At 36.4% G+C, this 18,762-nt stretch overlaps 2 protein-coding genes across 2 annotated transcripts in view; both read left to right on the top strand.

Moving 5' to 3' along the window:
* The window catches only part of ADAMTS19 (ADAM metallopeptidase with thrombospondin type 1 motif 19), a 99,334-nt gene extending 94,422 nt beyond the window's left edge, over window positions 1–4,912 (top strand). The window contains exons 22-23 of the mRNA XM_034410006.3: window positions 1,797–1,974; window positions 3,367–4,912. Of these exons, the coding sequence (XP_034265897.2) occupies window positions 1,797–1,974; window positions 3,367–3,518 (330 nt within the window). The 3' untranslated portion in view covers window positions 3,519–4,912. The remainder of the gene's footprint in view (window positions 1–1,796; window positions 1,975–3,366) is intronic.
* Window positions 4,913–8,096: 3,184 nt separating this feature from the next.
* Window positions 8,097–15,018, top strand: MINAR2 (membrane integral NOTCH2 associated receptor 2). Its single transcript, XM_034411226.2, has 3 exons — window positions 8,097–8,258; window positions 13,048–13,290; window positions 14,842–15,018. Exons 1-3 carry the CDS (start codon window positions 8,097–8,099, stop codon window positions 15,016–15,018), a joined length of 582 nt encoding a protein of 193 aa, XP_034267117.2.
* The last annotated feature ends 3,744 nt before the right edge of the window (window positions 15,019–18,762 follow it).

Consider the following 18,762-nt stretch of genomic DNA (forward strand, 5'->3'; position numbering starts at 1 on the left):
TAGATAATCCAGCTGGGGTATCCGATAAATCCAAAGGCAATTTATCTGGTACAGTCTCTGTCTTTAGTTCCAGCTCCTTCTGCTTATCCTGTATTATATCTGAAGACGTTAAATTCATTTTCAACCTATTTTGATAAAATTCTTCCGCCCTTTCAACAGTATTTAACTGGTATCTTTCTCCTTGATATCTCAATATAATACCAACTGGGACGTCCCACCGGAATTGAATATTTCTCCTTTTTAACTCAGACACCAGAAAGCCAAATTTCTTCCTTTCCATTAGTATCTTAGGTGGGAGTTCCTTGTAAATCCAAATCTTTCTTCCATACAATTGCAAATTAGAATTGAAGGAATTTTGCACAATTTTATTCCTAATTTCTTTATCTGAAAAATAGATTACCACATCTCTAGGCAATTGCCTTTGCTTGGCAGTCCAAGAGTTTATTCGATAAGCTCTGTCAATCCTACAAAACACTTCCTCAGGTTGAATCTTTAAAATCCCAGCTAGAAATTCAGAAGATATTTTCCTTAAGTCATCTCTGTTATTTTCCTGCAAACCTCTAAGTCTTATTGCATATTCTGTGAAATTATATTGTATCTTTAGAACCTCTTTTTGAATCCTCTGTTCCAGATATTCTACATTACCAGACTTTTGGTCAGCATCCATTTTAAATTTTTCTTCTGAACTATAATCCTGAATATTTAACAAATCATTTTCAATTTTTTGAATTCTATTGTCCAATTTATCTTGAATTTCATCCATTTTTGACTCTAGTAAATTAATATTTGTATCCAACCGAATCATGAATTCTGGCAATTTTAAAATTTTTTGCTGCAAAAAGTCAAACTTGGATTTCACCAATTCCTTAGTTTCCTGCTTAAATTTTTCAAGTTGCTGATTCACAATCTCATCCCTTCTTTCAATCTCCTCTAAGAGAAATTCTATTATATTAAAATCAGGTTTCTGGGACTGAAGAGTTAAAACATATTGCTTTAAATTCTTGGTGGGGGAATCCCCCCCACCTATTTGTTTGTCTGACTTCACAAGCCTCAGTGCCATGTTTCCGCCTAAGCAGGCTTTGTTAGAAGAAGAAAAAAAAAAACAAGACAAAAGACTTCCAGCCAGCAACACTCAAGCCTCCAGGGAAAAAAGAGAAAAACAAAAACAGGAGCGGAGTTTTGTCTACAAATGTAGCCAGTGGTATTTATTCCGCTACATTGTAATAATAAAAAACGGAAGAACTTTCCCTCTCAAACTCTTCTCCAGCCGCGGCAGACGCCATTTTAAAAAGAAACTTTTTTCCTCTTTCTCTTCCTCTATTCTCTTAAGTAATTTTTAAAAGATAAGTAAAATACTTGCGCTTCAGTATTACAGGTCCAGCTCACATTTTCTTTGAGTAATCTGTCAAATTCGCAAGCTTGCTTTTGACGCCTGGCTCTGCATTAGCAGAGGTCTCCCAAAGCCCGGAGCAACGGCTGGGGATATGGGGCATCTCATCCGCTCCATCCCAAAAGTAAAAGAAAAACTTTTGGGACTCTGCAGAGAGTTCTACCCACCCCTGCCGGCTCTATCTCCGTTTCCTCATGGGAACGGAGTTTTTTCGAGCCGCCGTTCCGTTGTGAAGGCGGCTCTGACAGGCAGTGGAAGCTGACGATCCCAAAGGAACGTCTGGCGGCGGCCAGCAGCAAACAGGAAGTCGAATTGCTATTTCTTAATACCCAGGTTGAGGTAGATTTATATTTGGGGCAAAGAAAAGCATTTTTGTTTATGTATGTGTATCTTATATTCTTTGAAGTGTTCTATCACCTGTGGAAAAGGAATGCAGTCACGAGTCATCCAGTGCATGCACAAGATCACAGGAAGGCATGGCAGTGAATGTTTCTCCTCTGAAAAACCTGCAGCCTACAGACCTTGCCACCTGCAACCCTGTAATGAAAAAATTAATGTGAACACAATTACATCACCTAGATTGGGTAAGTGACTACATGTGTCATATGAAGATAACTATTCTGGTCTTGTCTGCCATTTTCAAGTTATGTTTATCTGGCTACTAAGATCAAAATTCTAAATTCTTTATACTTCAATTGTGAAAGCAACATTAAGTCTATGTTCAGGCTAACCCATCTGACTACATTGATCTACAATATAGTTTCTCTGTCATAAATGTACTATATGGGAACTATTTGAGAATTATAAATGTGCCATATACTGAATCATTCTTATAACAGTCTAGAACCCAGTCTAGTAGGGTTAGGTGATAGGTATTTTTTGATTCAGAAGCAAAACCCACATACAGTAAGTATGAGTGCCCAAGGCTTATTTCAAGGCAGTATGAGAAAGCAACATAAGAGCATAAGACAGCAATAAAATGAATACTAATATAACAGGAATATAACAGGAGAATATCCCAAAGTTAAGGAATACTTATTTATACCAGGTGGCATCACAAGTTTTTTAGTTGAAAATAAGAACTATCTGTCCTACTCTATACATATGCCTCATGCAAAAGACAAGACAAAAGAGAGTATAACCTTTTACTGATTAACATAAATCCTTGCTTAATTTTGGATTACGAACTCAACAGTTACATGGAAATGTAATTTCTGTGTATTATGCACTTAAGGGACAGAGATATATACCACTGTCCAATTCTTCTTTGCCAATCTTATGGTGAAACCACTATTATTACACTGGATAATATACAAAAATTCTAGAAGAGAATTCTCAAGAATGGACATCTGTTTTTTGCAGCAAATATCTAGAAGCTAGTCTAGATGGTGTTAAGTGGTACTGAACCCTAATAATTTGCTTAGAAATTTAGCCTTTGTTTCTACATTGAAAACTTTTTATATTTTAGTTGTATTTCATTCTTAGTTTGTTGTTTCATAACATGTTATCGAGAACATTTAAAAACTTTAAATATGTGGCATATTCTTGTCCAGCTTGTAGGAGCTATGTTCTTTGCATTTGACAGATCTATTGGTAAGTTGCATGCTATGAAACAATGCAATAATTTCCTACCACAATTCTGAGACCAGATATTCTTGGAAAATAAAAAATAGCTACAGCCCAATGGTGTGTTTAGAACTGTGCCCACCTTCCCAGAAAAAACAAGACTAATAACTAAGGGAGCTAAAACATCAGAGAGCAGGATGTTATGGACACATCCTTATCTATTTTATTTAATTGATTTTATTGATCTTAATGTGTTTTTGTAATTAGACTTGCTTATCATAACAGCTATTTTCTGAAAATGCCCATAATATTATCTTAAAATTTCAAATGTGCAAACCAACCAAAAAGGTTGAATATGCTTATGTCATATGCAGCCATAGTGATGTCTGTGATTTTGTTTTATTTCACAGCTGCCTTAACATTCAAGTGTCTTGGAGACCAATGGACTGTATATTGCAGAGTGATACGAGAAAAGAATCTGTGTCAGGACATGAGATGGTATCAACGTTGCTGTGAAACATGCAGGGACTTTTATGCACAGAAAATGCAACAGAGGAGTTGACCCGTAGCAGGCAGGCTCGTGGGCTCTCGGCTTTTCACAATCACATTATTTATAAATTCACACACACTTCTTCAGACCAAATATATCAGATTACATATAATTTAATCAAAGTAATTTATTTTTGCCCGCGAAGACATTTTTTTGAAAAAGAAAGGTTAAATAGCTTTTGTTTGGGTTTTATGATCAGAGTTTCCATAATTAAATTTTATATGAATTATTTTGGATACATTTATGAAACTTTTTCTAAAAATACTATTTTAAATGTTTATATTCAATAAAGTAAGCAACTATTTTGGCATCCTTGCTATTCAAAAGAGAAATAAGTAGTGCAGTACTACAAATAGATTAGTTTGCTAGTCTTGTTCACTTGAAGTCAAAGATACTTAAGCCTACTAAATTGCTTACTGAATTGGATAATAAACTATCATACTACCCTGAATTTATTTTCTATTTAGATGAATAGTTTTTCTGTACTGTATATGGAAATGAAGTCATCTTTATTTTTATTTTGTTTATATTTTGGTGCTCAGAGTCAGATTGACTCCAGAAATTTTGCAACAGGTTTTGAAACTCCATTCATACTTTATAAAGGGCCGTATATAACATGATTTGTTCTTGGAAATGTATTTATGTAGCAAATGTAACACTTGACTCAGCACATCCATGAATATAGTCAGTTTCCTAGGCTACATTTTTAATCTTTGTTCCACCAAAATAATCTCAAGAGTCAATTCAATTCAAGTTGTGGGTAATTTTCATCAACCCTCTGTATCATTTTATATCTTTTCTGTTTGAATGCACTCTGGAGATTGTTGGAACACCTTAAGTTGGTAAGAGCTCTGTGTGCCCTTAGAAATATTCTATAGGAAATTATCTACTGTAATTTATAAATTTTTATATCAAAATCAGACAAACATGGCAAGTAGGCATTTTAATCATGTGAACATATACTTGAACACAAGTATTGAAGCAGTTAAACACTGTAAAGATTTACACTGAATCTCTGTTGCACTCCTTTATGTAATGTAGAAAAACACCTTTCTAAACCTTGGAACATCTTTTGAAAGAAGTCTGTGCTATTTTAACATGTCATTTGCTTTTAAGTATACCAAGCAAAAGGCCGGTGGCTAACCTGCAGTGTTCACATGTAATTTCTTGGAAATTTCGTTTACTAATGGAAGAAACCTAATGCTTAAGATGAATTGGGCTACATTTTCAGGTTTAAAAAAACTTAGAACATACTTCTGCAATAAATTGTTTCATAAAAATGTTATTAAAAATACACTTTTACAATTTTGTGAAATGTGAAGAAAACACTTTCCTTATGAAATTTTGTACATGAATCACTTGATTTTTATATTTTCAATAAATATAATTAGAGATGTATAAATATATATATATTTATAAATTCCATTTATATACCTTTTCTTATTCCTTAACATCTGTTTTCTGTTCATAATAAAATCAGGACGGGGGGGGGGAGCAGACACTAAACAGCAGAAACTGCCTTGTTTTGAGTTTTACTAGTGGTTCAGACACAAAATTAAATCCAGAATTGACTGGAAATAATGATAGAAGAACTATAGACAATTTTACTTTCCAGCCATGTGCATGTAAGATCTTTCTCTATTATTGTATTAAAGTGCTATCCCCTGATCGTTAAATGAACTGAAAACTAAGTAGCATGAAATTTGTGCCTCCGTTGCTGATAAATACCCTTCCTATATATGCATCTCTCTTGAGTCACACCCCAGTAATGCTGTCCTGGTTATGTGTGCAGAAACTGATACACAAAACAATGGTTGATTCTTCTATCTGTGCTTTTCTCCTTCTTAATCATGTCACTAACTGACAGGAAAACAGAAATCTCCCAATCACAACATTACCATAAAAATGGGGCAAATCTGATAGTAGGACTTTGATATCTTTAGATTTTTTCCCTTCTTCCTGCATCTTATTTTGTAATAGCTCAAGTTGAATAAAACAAACACAAACCTATCCAAGTCATGAAAGGAGCTGAGTTACATGGCCCAGTATTCTTTAAAGTATCTCCTTGCCTTTCTTTCATATTCCTTTCATATTCAGAGGTAACATATGGCAACTGCTAGATTCCTCCATGTTATGTTCAGGGGTACATTTTGGAATAAGAGGTTGGTCACATCATTTCAATAGTACACTGCTTCAGGCTATTATGCAATTTCACTTTTATTTCAGCCCCTCACTCCCAAGTAATTGTCTTCATGTTTCATGCCCTGTTATATATGGTTCTAGGAAAACAATATCAGCTTGGTAGGTGCAACACTGCCTGGAGACCAGAGGCAAAAAATTTGCATGTCCACACCAGTCTGAATTTGGTAATAAATTCATTAGCCCTTCTCTTGACTTCAGTTCTGATGTGTTAGATAACTAAAATATAGCAAATTTTTATTTACATTACAGTTATTATTGAATGTTGTCAGTTTAGTAGAGAAATATTTGCGATAGTGGTGACTATTTGTAGCTCGGGTGAAGGATGAGGGTGGAGGCTCATTCTCCAAGCCTGTGGGTTGGTTTCTGAATGTTTCGTTACCAGGCTAGGTAACATCTTCAGTGGAATTTAGGCAATGTTAGTGATGAAACGTTTGGAAACCAACCCACATCAGAAAATATTGTGTATTGTGAATACAGTTAAGGCTGTCTTGATACTTTCTTGTTCATGACATGGGATGAAATGAAGGCATTGCATGGCAGAAAAATGTCACAGAGACATGTTGGCACCATGATTGGTGTTGGTAGTGAAAGGACTATAGATGATTCTGCAAGCAAAACCTATCCTAAGCTATGTTTATCTCATGTCCTATAAACTTTAATGTCTATTTTTTTTTATTTATTTATGTGTGAGGACCCAGATTGTTGGGGGCAATATGCTGACATTGTAAATCGCTTAGAGAGGGCTGTAAAAGCACTGTGAAGTTGTATATAAGTCTAAGTGCTATTGTATTGTAATACTACTCAATTCCAATGACTCTGAGCGATTTACAAAAAAACACACTATAAAACAACATAGCAACTTTGAAAGAGGCTGCACCTATTCTAAGCAAAGCCATAAACAAACAGACAGGTCTTCAAAGCCCTCCAAAACAGCAGCAGGTTGGAAGCCACCTGGATCTCAAAGGGAAGCTTATTCTATACGCCAGGTGCTACAACAGAGAAGTTGTGTTTCCAGGGTCTTTGTAAATGGCAATGTTTAATCAAACAAATCTGTAGTGCAATTAGAGATAAGTGTCTCTCAGGTAGCTAGGACTTATGTCATTTTGATTTTTTTTTTAATGGGAAAAGATGTCAGGGATATCAAAATAATGGGCATTTTTATATGTGTGCAAGATGATCTATGATAGAAGTAAGTGGCTCTTAGATCATCAAATCATCACCACAACTGGTCCTAAAACAAACTTTTTTTTAATCTCTGCCAAGGGGAAGCATTAATTACTGGTTTCCCTTTGGGGGCTAGAGCAACCATTTGTTTGTTTGTTTATTTATTAAATTCCAATGAAGATTTGTTCTTCAAGAAGAACTCAGCAACTAAGCATTCACAACCACTTAAATATTCAGGACATCCGTACCCATAACATAACAGCAGGTCTAAAAAAATCATGCATGAATAAGCCTATAATTTTGCTGAATACTGAATGCAGTTTACTGTATGTGCTCTTCTCTGTGGGAAGAAACTGACAGCGTTAAGCTATTTTATATTGTGTGGAATTATTTTAATTTGGCTCCTGATTGTGAAAAAGCAGTTAGCCACACAAAAACTAACTCCATATAAAAGAAAAGCCTAAAATAAGGAATATAAATATCAAAAAACTAATCCATTTTGGGTTCTCACTGCAGCTGTCTTATGTTGCAACCCGATGATCAGAACAGTGTGATGCTTAGGAAAATCATGGAAAAGGAAAGGTGACTGGCCATCTTCAAGCATACGTTGAAAGCAACATGAAAAAGGTCACCAAATGCCTGTTATGTAACTTAATCATATAAATGTTAAAACTCTGTTTTCCCAGTAGAATCTAGCAATGTGTTGTTGCATTTAATTAGATGGTGCAGTATATTTGTCTATGATTCTTCCTCCTCCCCCAAAGCCATACTAGTTCTAATAAGGAACTTTCTTCTGAGAGCTATTTAGTTTCCATCTTATGAAAGGTCATATGCCATGTCAGTTTGCAATCTGGATTACATCAAAATCATGCTGCAAATCAAAGCATTCTCTCCTGCTTGGTACAGAAAATTCATCTTTCCTACTTAAATTGGCTGAGTTTAGTTGTCTTACATTTTTAAACCCTAAAATGCTACATAAGGGTATTGTTGCCGTAGATTCAAATCATGCACACAGGTACTAATAACCACATTTGATGGGCCCCTTCATAGCTTTCCCTGTAATTTGCGCAGGCATTAAGAAATGAGTTTGCTTGGAATCCAAGAAGGCCAGTTACAATTTCAAGGACCAGAAAAGCCCTATCTTTGTTCACTTAATTAATTATTGAAAGCAAAACTAGCTGCTGAGTAGAGTAAGTCGGTTACACTAAAAGGTAAAGGAGAAAGATGGATTTCTCTGCATTGCCAAATAACAACCCTGATAAATTCCTTCAGCTAGAAGTGAAGTCCTTAGCAAAAACATCAGCCTTTTTACAAACCTGGTTGGCAAATTTTCCAGAAGAACCTTTTCCTGAAGAACAGAAATGGCACAATCGAGTCTATTCACAGGTAAGTAGCTTAAGTTCCAGGCTTGGTTTTAATTTGACATAATGCACTGTTGTCATGGAAGCAGAGTTTCCAAACTTTTGGCAATTCTTGTGCATGCGTCTTTTGCTTTTGGGCTTTTGACAAGCGTTCAGTAAGAATATATGCAAGACAGTAGTGTCACACAACATTTTATATTTAATCTAAGGGAAACAACTAAAAGTGAGGAAGTGTTCTGTTCCTTAGTTGCTACAAAACAATAACCAACTCTCTGTTCTTTTCCTCCTCCATTTTCATCCTGACAAGGTTATTATTTTGGGTGAAGACATATTTTAAATTAATAGCGATAAAATGATAGGGAAGAAAGTCAGGCCAAAGCAGAGAGCTTTGTGGTGATGGTATTGTTTAGCTGTCCTACTTGAATTGTGTGGATCCTGAACCCAGGGGAAGAAACCTGCTTTTGCAGCCACTATTGTGGCTCACTACTTGGCTCACTGCTGAATCCTGTACATAAAGCAGATGAACAAGATTTCCTGCTCTGTGCTAAGGGCCATCAAAAACAACTTAAGCATTTTCTTATAATAAAAGATTCTCAATGAAGTGAAACTTTCCACTTAAGTACGTTGGCATCTTGTCTTTACTTGCCATATTTTCATGGATCTTATCCAACAGCACAGGAAAAGTTCTATTCTTTTAACTTAAGCCGACTTTTTTAAAGACATGGACAAATAGTTGGCTGTTATTTTTTTTATGGAATCTTGAATACAAAGGAATCCAGAGTTATTTGTTTCCTTGTTTTTACTCCAGCAATCCAGCTACCGTCTGAAATTTTTTTCCATATCCCATAATGCCTAATACTGTAATTGTAATTTGTTGCTATATTTTATCTCAAGATGCAGACTTAATTATTTCTTTTTTGTCTATTTTTCCTGTCATAATACCTCCCATCTACCTTTCGTAATATCTAGTCTGATGAACAGCTCTTGAAGGTTTGCATATTGTTCAAGAACTTAAGTTGGCCTATTAAAGGTATTACCCTAATAATTAAAAAATGAAATGAAAAAAGCACTACTAAGCACCTATACTATATAAATATCAGCCCAATAAAATAGACCAGATTAAAAAAAACCAAGGTTAGGTTATCACTTTTATTGTAACAGTTATAGTTAGAATCTTGTAAATCTGAACTTCCATCACCCTCACTTTATCTTCATGTGAACCAGGGAATGACTTGTCTAGAATATTTTTTTTAAGTTATTTTCTTGGCCTGTACTCAAGCCCCATTTATGTGATCATTGTTTTGCACTGGCTCTCCCTCTTTTCCATCAAGGTCATTCCCCTGCCGTCTACAAAATATAACTTAAAATAGAAAGATGTCCCAGAATGGATTGTCAAAATTATACATACATACATACATACATACATACATAAATACATACACACACACACATACACATACACATATATATATATGTGTGTGTGTGTGTGTGTGTATATGTATATATATATATATATCAGTAATATAGGGACGTGGTGGCTCAATGGCTAAGATGCTGAGCTTGTCAATCGAAAGATCGGCAGTTCAGCGATTCGAATCCCTAGTGCCATGTAATGGGGTGAGCTCCCATTACTTGTCCCTGCTTCTACCAACCTAGCAGTTCAAAAGCACATAAAAAATGCAAGTAGAAAAATAGGGACCACCTTTGGTGGGAAGGTAACAGTGTTCCACGCGCCTTTGGTGTTTAGTCATGCTGGTCACATGACCACGGTGACGTCTTTGCTGGCTCTTCGGCTTTGAAACAGAGATAAGCACCGCCCCCTAGAATCGGGAACGACTAGCACATATGTGCGAGGGGAACCTTTACCTTTACCTTATCTCAGTAATGGGATTCATTGATTTCAGCAGGATTTACTTCAAAATAAATAAGCTTGGAATGTTAGCCTAAACTATTTTAAAGTATTTTTACTATTAAAAATAGAAATAATAATATTTCAAGTTCTGGTATTAAACTACACATGTATACCATATGTAGGATGAATGATCAAGGAAGAACCATATGCTGGTTTAAGGACAAATGAGGTTAAGGATTCATTACTACCAGTGTGTTTTGTATAGAGAAGGATATGAATAATGACCTGGGTTCTGGGGCTCATTAAATCTTGAGGGTAAGCTAGAATTTCTGCCTATGAATTTGTTTTTGAAAAAAAGTTGTTTCTTAGAACTCAGTGCCTCATATAAATTGCATATGCGAGGCTATCAGGATGTCACAAACACTTCATTCAGATTAATATATCCATGTGTGCTTATTTGTTCTTCATCTAGAAGTTTAGTCTATTCTCTATAGAGGTGGAAGTAAAATATTTCTCAATCTATTAAGTAACTTCTATTTCAAACCAAAATGTTTTTATCCAATGCTTTTTTATCTTACTCTGTCAGTTATCAGAGAGTAAAATTAAATAATCCACAAATAATACTAAAATTAGCTGAGTTTTCTTCAAGTGCTATGCAAAACCATATGCATACAAGTATTTCATCTTATCCAACTATTCTTACATAAATAGCATTTGGAAGTTGAAACTCTAATAATAGAAAAACGTTAATATTATACTAAGATATGGTGATTAGTTTGGAACAAGTTTATTCTTAATTATAGAGTTTCCAAAGACCTTTGAATGTTTTGGACAAATCAATTTTCCACATTTTAAATATAAGTATGCCAACAAAAGAGTTATTGTTTATAACCTTGGGCCCTGAACCGTAGTTGAAATTACTCCAATGAACATTTACATGTAAAAATAATTAAAGATTTGTCAGAACAAATGCTGTGCAGATGTTTGAGATAAAAAATGGCAATGTTCTCCAGGAAATGATAACATCCTAGTTTTACTGGGCAAAGTGGTGTTATTGCATTAGCTTTATACACATGTACAGTGCAGCTGTATTATAAATACCATACCAAATATGGGCAACTGCACCTCAAAAAGAGATCAGGGAATCGCAAGTTCCAGTCCAGTCTCAGCCAGTCAAACTATTTGTCAGCCCAACCAGCCTCATGGGTTTGTTAATGTGGTAAAAAAATAAAAGGAGACAGCACTTTGTACACTGTCTTGAGTTCCTAAAAAAGGCAAATCCAATCCAATGAATGACAAGGCAGGTCAGTATTATTAATGAGGCTGGGAGTGTTATGAACCCAGAGCTTTTAGAGAAAATGCAGGATATAAATCTAAAAAGAAAAATGATGATAAAATTCTGATCATTTATCTGAATACTGTTAAATTTGCCTATAAACACATTTTATTTTAAAATTATACACAGACACACACATGTGCACATATACATGTGCACACACACACATGCACACACAGACACATAGCCCAGAATAGCTTTTTGTGAGATGTGCAGCTATAAAATTTTATTAATAAATAGATAAATATTCGAATAAACATTGAGATTTCCCATTTGGTATAGTGTAGTGATGGCTAACCTTTTTCAGACCAAGTGCCCAAAGTGCACGTGCCTGAACCCCCAAAAGGCAATGCGCATGCGCCCCTGCATGTGCCCCGCCCCCTGCATATGTCTGCATGGCACCCTGCACACATCCCACCCCTGCACATGTGTGGCAGAGACCTGAAGACCAGCTGGTCGGCGGGAGGGGTGTGTGCATGCGCAGCAGAGCTGAACTGGGGCAACGGCTTGCTTGCCATCAGAGAGGGCACTGTGTGCCACTTCTGGCACATGTGCCACAGGTTCACCATCATGGTTATAGTGGTTAGACTATCAGACTACAATCTGTGAGACTGAGTTCTAGTCCTTCCTTAAGCACAAAGCCAAGTGGGTGACTTTGGGCCAGCCATTTTCTCTTAGCCTTAAGAAGAAGCAAATCACTTCCAAAAATGCTACCAAGAAAACTTTAGAGACTAGTTGTGCTGACTTGACCACTATAAATACAGCTGGAGTCACTATCATTGACATATAAAAGGTTTAGTACAATCTGCTTGATTTGACACTGAAATAAAGCCAATCTGATCTCCTGGGAGAAATGCATTGGGATTCTATTATTTGGCTCCCAATTCCAAGAAGATTGTCACTTGAGTCTCCTTATAGAACAACTCTCAGTGAGGAGATGCAAAGTAGATCTCCCTAGGCTGCGTTCAATTTGGGATGAGAGGGTATACAGAAAGAATTGCAGAAAAGGCTACTAAAATACCTGGAGACTTTGAACAGATCCATTGTGGAATGGTACTTAGAGCTTTTTGTTTAGAAAAAATGATGAGTTCAGAGATACATCATCATCATAGAGATATGGAAACCCTTGATAGCATATTATGTATCAAACTATGCATGACATGCATAAATATTGGAGAATCTAAGAAGTTCCTCAAACCATTTGGGCAGCCATACTGAGTTCACTGGGAGGATGACTGCCCAAGCAATGCAAAATTATGGGAATGCTACTCCTGCTAATATGCCTTGGAGTACCTCTTAAAATATCTACTTAGACATAGCTACTAATTGGTGCTTTGAAGTATTTGTTCTACATCATGTCTTCATACCAATTTTAATCTGAATATCCTGAGTGTTTGTTTTATCATATACAAATCTTTCCTCTTATTAAAGAGTCATTCATATTTGTCCAATGGTTTGACCCAATTACAAGGAGAAAACAGTGCTATTGTTTTTCTCAACAATATCTTTTCAGTACCACCGACTGACCATTTCTCTGAAGTAATTTCACTCAGACTACATCCTGAGCATAAGGTTGAACTTTAGGGAACTGAATAATAACCCTCTTTTATTGTGTGTGCTTTCTAGAGAGAAAAGAAAAACATCCAGGAACAGCCTGTTTGGCAGCTGTACCCGCTTCACCTAGCAATGATTGACAAAGCTCTTGGAAAGCATATTACGCCTGTCACTTTGAAATCAACCATCAAAAGCAACCCTCTCTATGATGGGATCCTTGCCAATGATTGTTGGGAGAAAAGGAGACATAACCCATCATGGACAGTCCAAGATTATGATAGGCATTCCAACTCTAGCCTGCCTCTGTATCTAAAGGTACACTTCCCAGTACTACAGAAACAATAACATGGGATTTTTATGCAACTGAGAATTGAAAATAAAAATGTACAATAATTAATGAATAAAAGAGAAGAGCAATGCAAACTGATAGGCTTGGGAATAGGATATACTATCCATTTGTCCTTCTGGAGGTCAAAGGGTTAGACAAGATGGCCTATCTTTCACATCAAAGGATCTGTCAAAGGAAATGGATAGCATTTCTCAACATGGCTTTGTAAGATGTCAGTAAGTAAGGGTATCACCAGATTTCTTGAAATGGAATCAACGGACATGTAGCTTTGTTCTATACTGATATCATCAAGCAGGAAGTTGTATGATTTGACTAGGTACAATATTAATCGTAAACCAAACAAGTTCTTATGATTTTTTTCCCCTCAGAAAAGTGTGTTTTATTTGTCCTTAAAATGTTTTGAGCCTTGGAAAAGAAAGACTTTTTAGCATCTAGACAATTTAGATTTTTAATTTCCTTAGATCTTAATTTCTTGTACCATTAAAAACGAAAAACAAGAAAAAAAGGAAGGAGGAAGAATTCCTTTTATAGAAGGAGCTTCTCTATATGAAGCAAAAGCAAACAAAGAAACCCTTGCAATGTGTTTAATTCTTGTTTTAATTGTTGTAACTCATGTGGGAGCACCTAAGCTAAGACTAGGTGTTTCATTGTTTCAGCATTTTGCAGATCAATAAGAAATTAATAGAATATCAGTCCTGTACCTCTTTTGGATGGATAAAATATTCCAATAGAAGAGAATATACATAGCACAGAATTGAATTGTCCTTTGTGTTCTCTGAGCTGGTTCTTTGTTTGCAGATGATTCATTAGCCAACTAAATGATATCATCATTACATCTCATAAATATACTTGTTCATCTAACTCAGGATTAGCAATCCATGTCTGATTAATTCCCTGCATTTTCTCAGCTCTTCTTTCATTTTTGTAGTTCCCCCTTCCTCCAAATGCATCCAGTAGAAGGCATGATTGCATAACTAAGTTATGATGTTATTGTGCAAAAGATACAAATTCTTCATCCATGTCAGTTGTATCATAAAATGCATGTGCATACAAAGTACGTGTGATACAGTTGATCCCTTTCTCCCTGTGGAAGCCCAGTCCCTCAAGGTAATGCCATCAAAATTCAGTATGACTTTTTCATTCTCTTTTTTAAACAAAAAACAGTTTAATAGCTGCTTAAACCTATTTACTGAAGACAGAAATTAAAAGAGATGTGTATATAACAATGCTTTCACCATTGAAAGCATTGCAACCTGGGCCATGTTGTTCATGGATGCGAAAAGTTAAACATAGATTATCCAAACATAATCCAAACATAAAAGGATAGGATACAAATACCAAAAGGTTATTCACCCACCCACCCCCATCTGGGGCAGGGAGACAGTCTAATTTTATGCCCATGGCTAAATCCAGTTACCATATGTATTAGAAAGTGGGATGTGATTTATTGCTAAGTATGCTCAATTATATCCAGTTATGGTCCATGCATAAGAAAACTCAAATTAACTTTCTTGTAGGAAAATCCAAATGATTTACAGTACTGGATGGAAGATATTTACACTCCAGGATATGATACCTTGTTGAAAAAGAAGGAGAGAGAAGGAAAACGGTCTAGACACTGTCTTATCATGCTCCTTGTATTGCTAGCTGGTATTGTGATGGCTGCTGTAGCAGCCTGCATCATGTTGATCTGAGGAGCCAAATCCAGCTATTAAAAGTTTATTGCACAATCCTTTCCTTTTTCTTTTACATTTCTTTGACTAAAATTGTTACTACTATTAAGATCAATTAAATTAGTCAGCCTTGCTTTAATTTAATTCCCATGATTTCAGAAAGAATTAAATGCAACAAACTTGATCTGGGTCTAACTTTCTAATTTGCTTTTAAACAGAGATCTATAAAATCTCCTAGGAGGGCAATCTAAAATCAACTAGTGATGGTGGCTTTACATTGAGGAAAAACATTGGTTAATGAATCAATGTAACATATAGTACAAATTTTCTTTGGAAGTACTTTGAAATTGAAACTATACTGCAAATGTAAAATGCCCATCTGTCATGTGACTCTAAAGGTATTGGTCTGATTTCACATTGCCTTGAATCATAATGTTATACACTTTTTAAAAAATAAACCATGGATTAAAAGTTACTGTGTTCTGTGAATCCAAGTACTTGTGGTAAACTCAACAGATAACAGTTATGTTTATTTAATTATTTATTTAAGTATCAGATTTATATATTAAAAAGCAAAAGTTAGAATATTTTGGAGATGTGATGCGACAACCAGAAAAATACGGCATACTTCACTTAATCCTCCAGGGAAAGATTGAAGGCAAACGAGGTCCAGGCAGAAGAAGAACATCATGGCTTCAAAACCTAAGGGACTGGTTTGACAAAACTCAGCGGCACTTTTTCATACGGCTGTTGACAAAAATAGGATTACCAACATGATCGCCAATGTCCGATGACAACAACAACAACAACCAGATTTATATAGCTGTCCATCTCACAGACGTGATTCCGGGCAGCATAGTTAGTGGACAGACAATGGAAACAATTGAAATGCAACTATTATAAATAAATATAGAATAAAAAATAGAAATAAAGCTGCAGCGGAATGAACCAGCATCCTTCATACAATATAATCATCTTGCTGGCTCTCCATTTCTCTGACTCACCAAGTCTGCTAAAGAAAACAAAAACAAAACACACACACACCAAGTTTTGAGGAGGTTTATAAATGCCAATAGTTTGGGGCCAACTTTACCTCAGGGGACAGATGTTTCACAGGGTGGGGACCAGGGATGAAATGCTCCCGGTTCGGACCGGCTCGGGTGAGTAGGTAGCAATGGTGGTGGGCAGTTCGGAGAACCGGTAGCAAAAATCCCTTCTCCCCAGCTTCCAGCTTGTTTACCTTCGCACTCCTGCTTTGCTTCACTTACTGTAATCCCTGCAATCCATTGCATCAGCAAGCAACTGAATCTCCCTGCCTGCAATCAAGCTCATCAGTGAGCAGCTCTTTCTGCCTGCCTGCCTGCCTGCCTGCCTGCCTGTAAATTTTTTTCCCCTTTGGGAGCTTTAAAAAAAATAGTTAATTGGGAATTTTTTTAGTTGTTCTTTTTTTAGACCTAGCCATTTAAAGTTTAGGAAGTTTTAAATTTAGCTGCTTTTATATAAAAATAAAAATAAAATGAAATAAAATAAAATAATATTTGTGCAGCTTTCTGAGATTTTGTGTGTTTCTGTAGTGTTTCACTCTAACTACACAAACACACAAAATCTCACAAAGCTGTATGTGGAATTTTGTATGTGTAAAGTGTGACAGTTGGTTTTTTGGACTTTTTGTGGCTGTGTGAGCCTCCTGCTTGTTGCAGGGGCCATTTTGAGTCTAGCACAGCTGCTTTTACATTGTGGGTGAGCCAGTTGTGTTGTGTTGTGTTGTGTGTGTGTGATGTGTGAAAGTTGGTTTTTTGGGCTTTTTGTGCCTGTGTGAGGTTCCTGCTTGTTGCAGGGGGCATTTTGGGTCTAGCACAGCTGCTTTTACATTGTGGGTGAGCCAGTTGTGTTGTGTTGTGTTGTGTGTGTGTAAAGTGTGAAAGTTGGTTTTGGGGGCTTTTTGTGGCTGTGTGAGGTTCCTGCTTGTTGCAGGGGGCATTTTGGGTCTAGCACAGCTGCTTTTACATTGTGGGTGAGCCTGTTGTGTTGTGTTGTGTTGTGTTGTGTGTGTGTAAAGTGTGAAAGTTGGTCTTTGTGGCTTTTTGTGGCTGTGTGAGGTTCCTGCTTGTTGCAGGGGCCATTTTGGGTCTAGCACAGCTGCTTTTACATTGTGAGTGAGCCAGTTGTGTTGTGTTGTATTTTGTAGGTTAAAAAGGGCAAAGAAGTGACATCAACTTGGCCACACCCACCTGACCAACAAGCCACACCCACCCAGTCACCTGACCACTAAGCCCCGCCCACTAATTAAGCTACGCCCACAGAACCGGTAGCAAAAATGTATAGATTTCACCCCTGGTGGGGACCACAGTAGAAAAGACCTATCTTTTGGGTCTCAACAGATAAAGCACTTTAGCAGATGGGACCTGTAACTTATCCCTCCTGCTGGACCTGATGGGTTGATATAACTAGAGTGAGAGGGGTCCCTTAAATAACCCAGCCCCATGACACGTGGGCTTTAAAGAACAAAACCAGCACCTTCAATTGAACTTGGAAGCAAACCGGCAATTAACACAGTTCACAGAGCAGAGGTGTAACATTTGCTATTCTAGGAGTACACATAATCACCTGCACCTCTGCATTTTGCACCAGAATGCTTTTCTAAGACAGCTCCATGTAGAATTTAATAAATAATTCCTAGTGCCTGCCCCCCTCTCTCTCCCTCTCCCTCTCCCCTCCCCTCTCCTCTTCTCCCCCCCCTCTCACTGTATATACATATCTACATAATGTATGTATGTATGTATGTATGTATGTATGTATGTATGTATGTATGTATGTTAAGGTGACCAGACGTCCCGCTTTTGGCGGGACAGTCCCGCTTTTGAGCAATTTGTCCCGCGTCCCGCGGCGTTTTAAAAAAGTCCCGATTTTTCATTCTGCTCCTGACTCCCGGCTGCCTCCTGAATCCCCGCTGATGGCTAGAGGGAAAAAAAAGTCTTTAAACTCTTGCCGCGGGCTTCAAAGGGCCGACCTACAGCTGATCAGTGTTAAAAAAAAATGAATAGACCCATGTCTGCAAAAATAGAAAAAACAGCCCCTGTTAACAGCTTCCGCTAGGTTAATTAGCTGCAAAAAGCTGCAAAAAGTTCCTGGAGCAGATTTTTCCCCCCCTAGCTATACTGAAAACAAAGGCGAAAGCGAAACTAAACCTGCAAGGTGACAAAATGAGGCAGAGAGAGATTTCTTTCTTTTTCTTTTTCTTTTTCCTCACCAAAAAAGGTAGGTACAAAACTGCAAACAATGGGAAATTTTGGGCAAAAGAGAAGAGTTCAAGATTTTAAAACACAAAAGAAAAAAAGCTCTATTTAACTAGGGAATTGTAATAATTGAGATACTATTAATAATTGTATATTGTGTTGAAAGCAGAAATGGTTAAGTTGTGGTTTGGAGGAATATATGGGGGAAATTATTTGGTTTATTATTATTGGTAAATATAATTAATTGATTTGTAAGAAATTGGATTGCATGGAAATAATTGGAATATTCATGTTCATATTGATTAATATACAAAAAAGATAGTTATATAACTAATTGATTTATATTAAAATGTTGAATTTGTATTAAACAACTGTATTACATAATTACATAATTAACCAATGTGAGGATGGATATAAAAATATATGACAATGGGAAGGGGTATAATATAGAATAGAAGGGAAAAATTGAATTTTATTAAGATTAGAGATGAGGATGAAGGGTAATATTGTTTTTTTAAAAAAATAGATG

This window comes from Pantherophis guttatus, chromosome 2, assembly GCF_059756535.1.
Source record: "Pantherophis guttatus breed Tessera chromosome 2, ASM5975653v1, whole genome shotgun sequence".
Lineage (NCBI taxonomy): Eukaryota > Metazoa > Chordata > Lepidosauria > Squamata > Colubridae > Pantherophis > Pantherophis guttatus.

Coding starts and splice junctions, on each gene's coding strand:
- MINAR2 (XM_034411226.2), top strand. CDS start 8,097: ATGGATTTCTCTGCATTGCCAAATAACAACCCTGATAAATTCCTTCAG. Junction 8,259..13,047: donor ACAATCGAGTCTATTCACAG/GTAAGTAGCTTA, acceptor TGTGCTTTCTAG/AGAGAAAAGAAAAACATCCA. Junction 13,291..14,841: donor GCCTGCCTCTGTATCTAAAG/GTACACTTCCCA, acceptor ACTTTCTTGTAG/GAAAATCCAAATGATTTACA.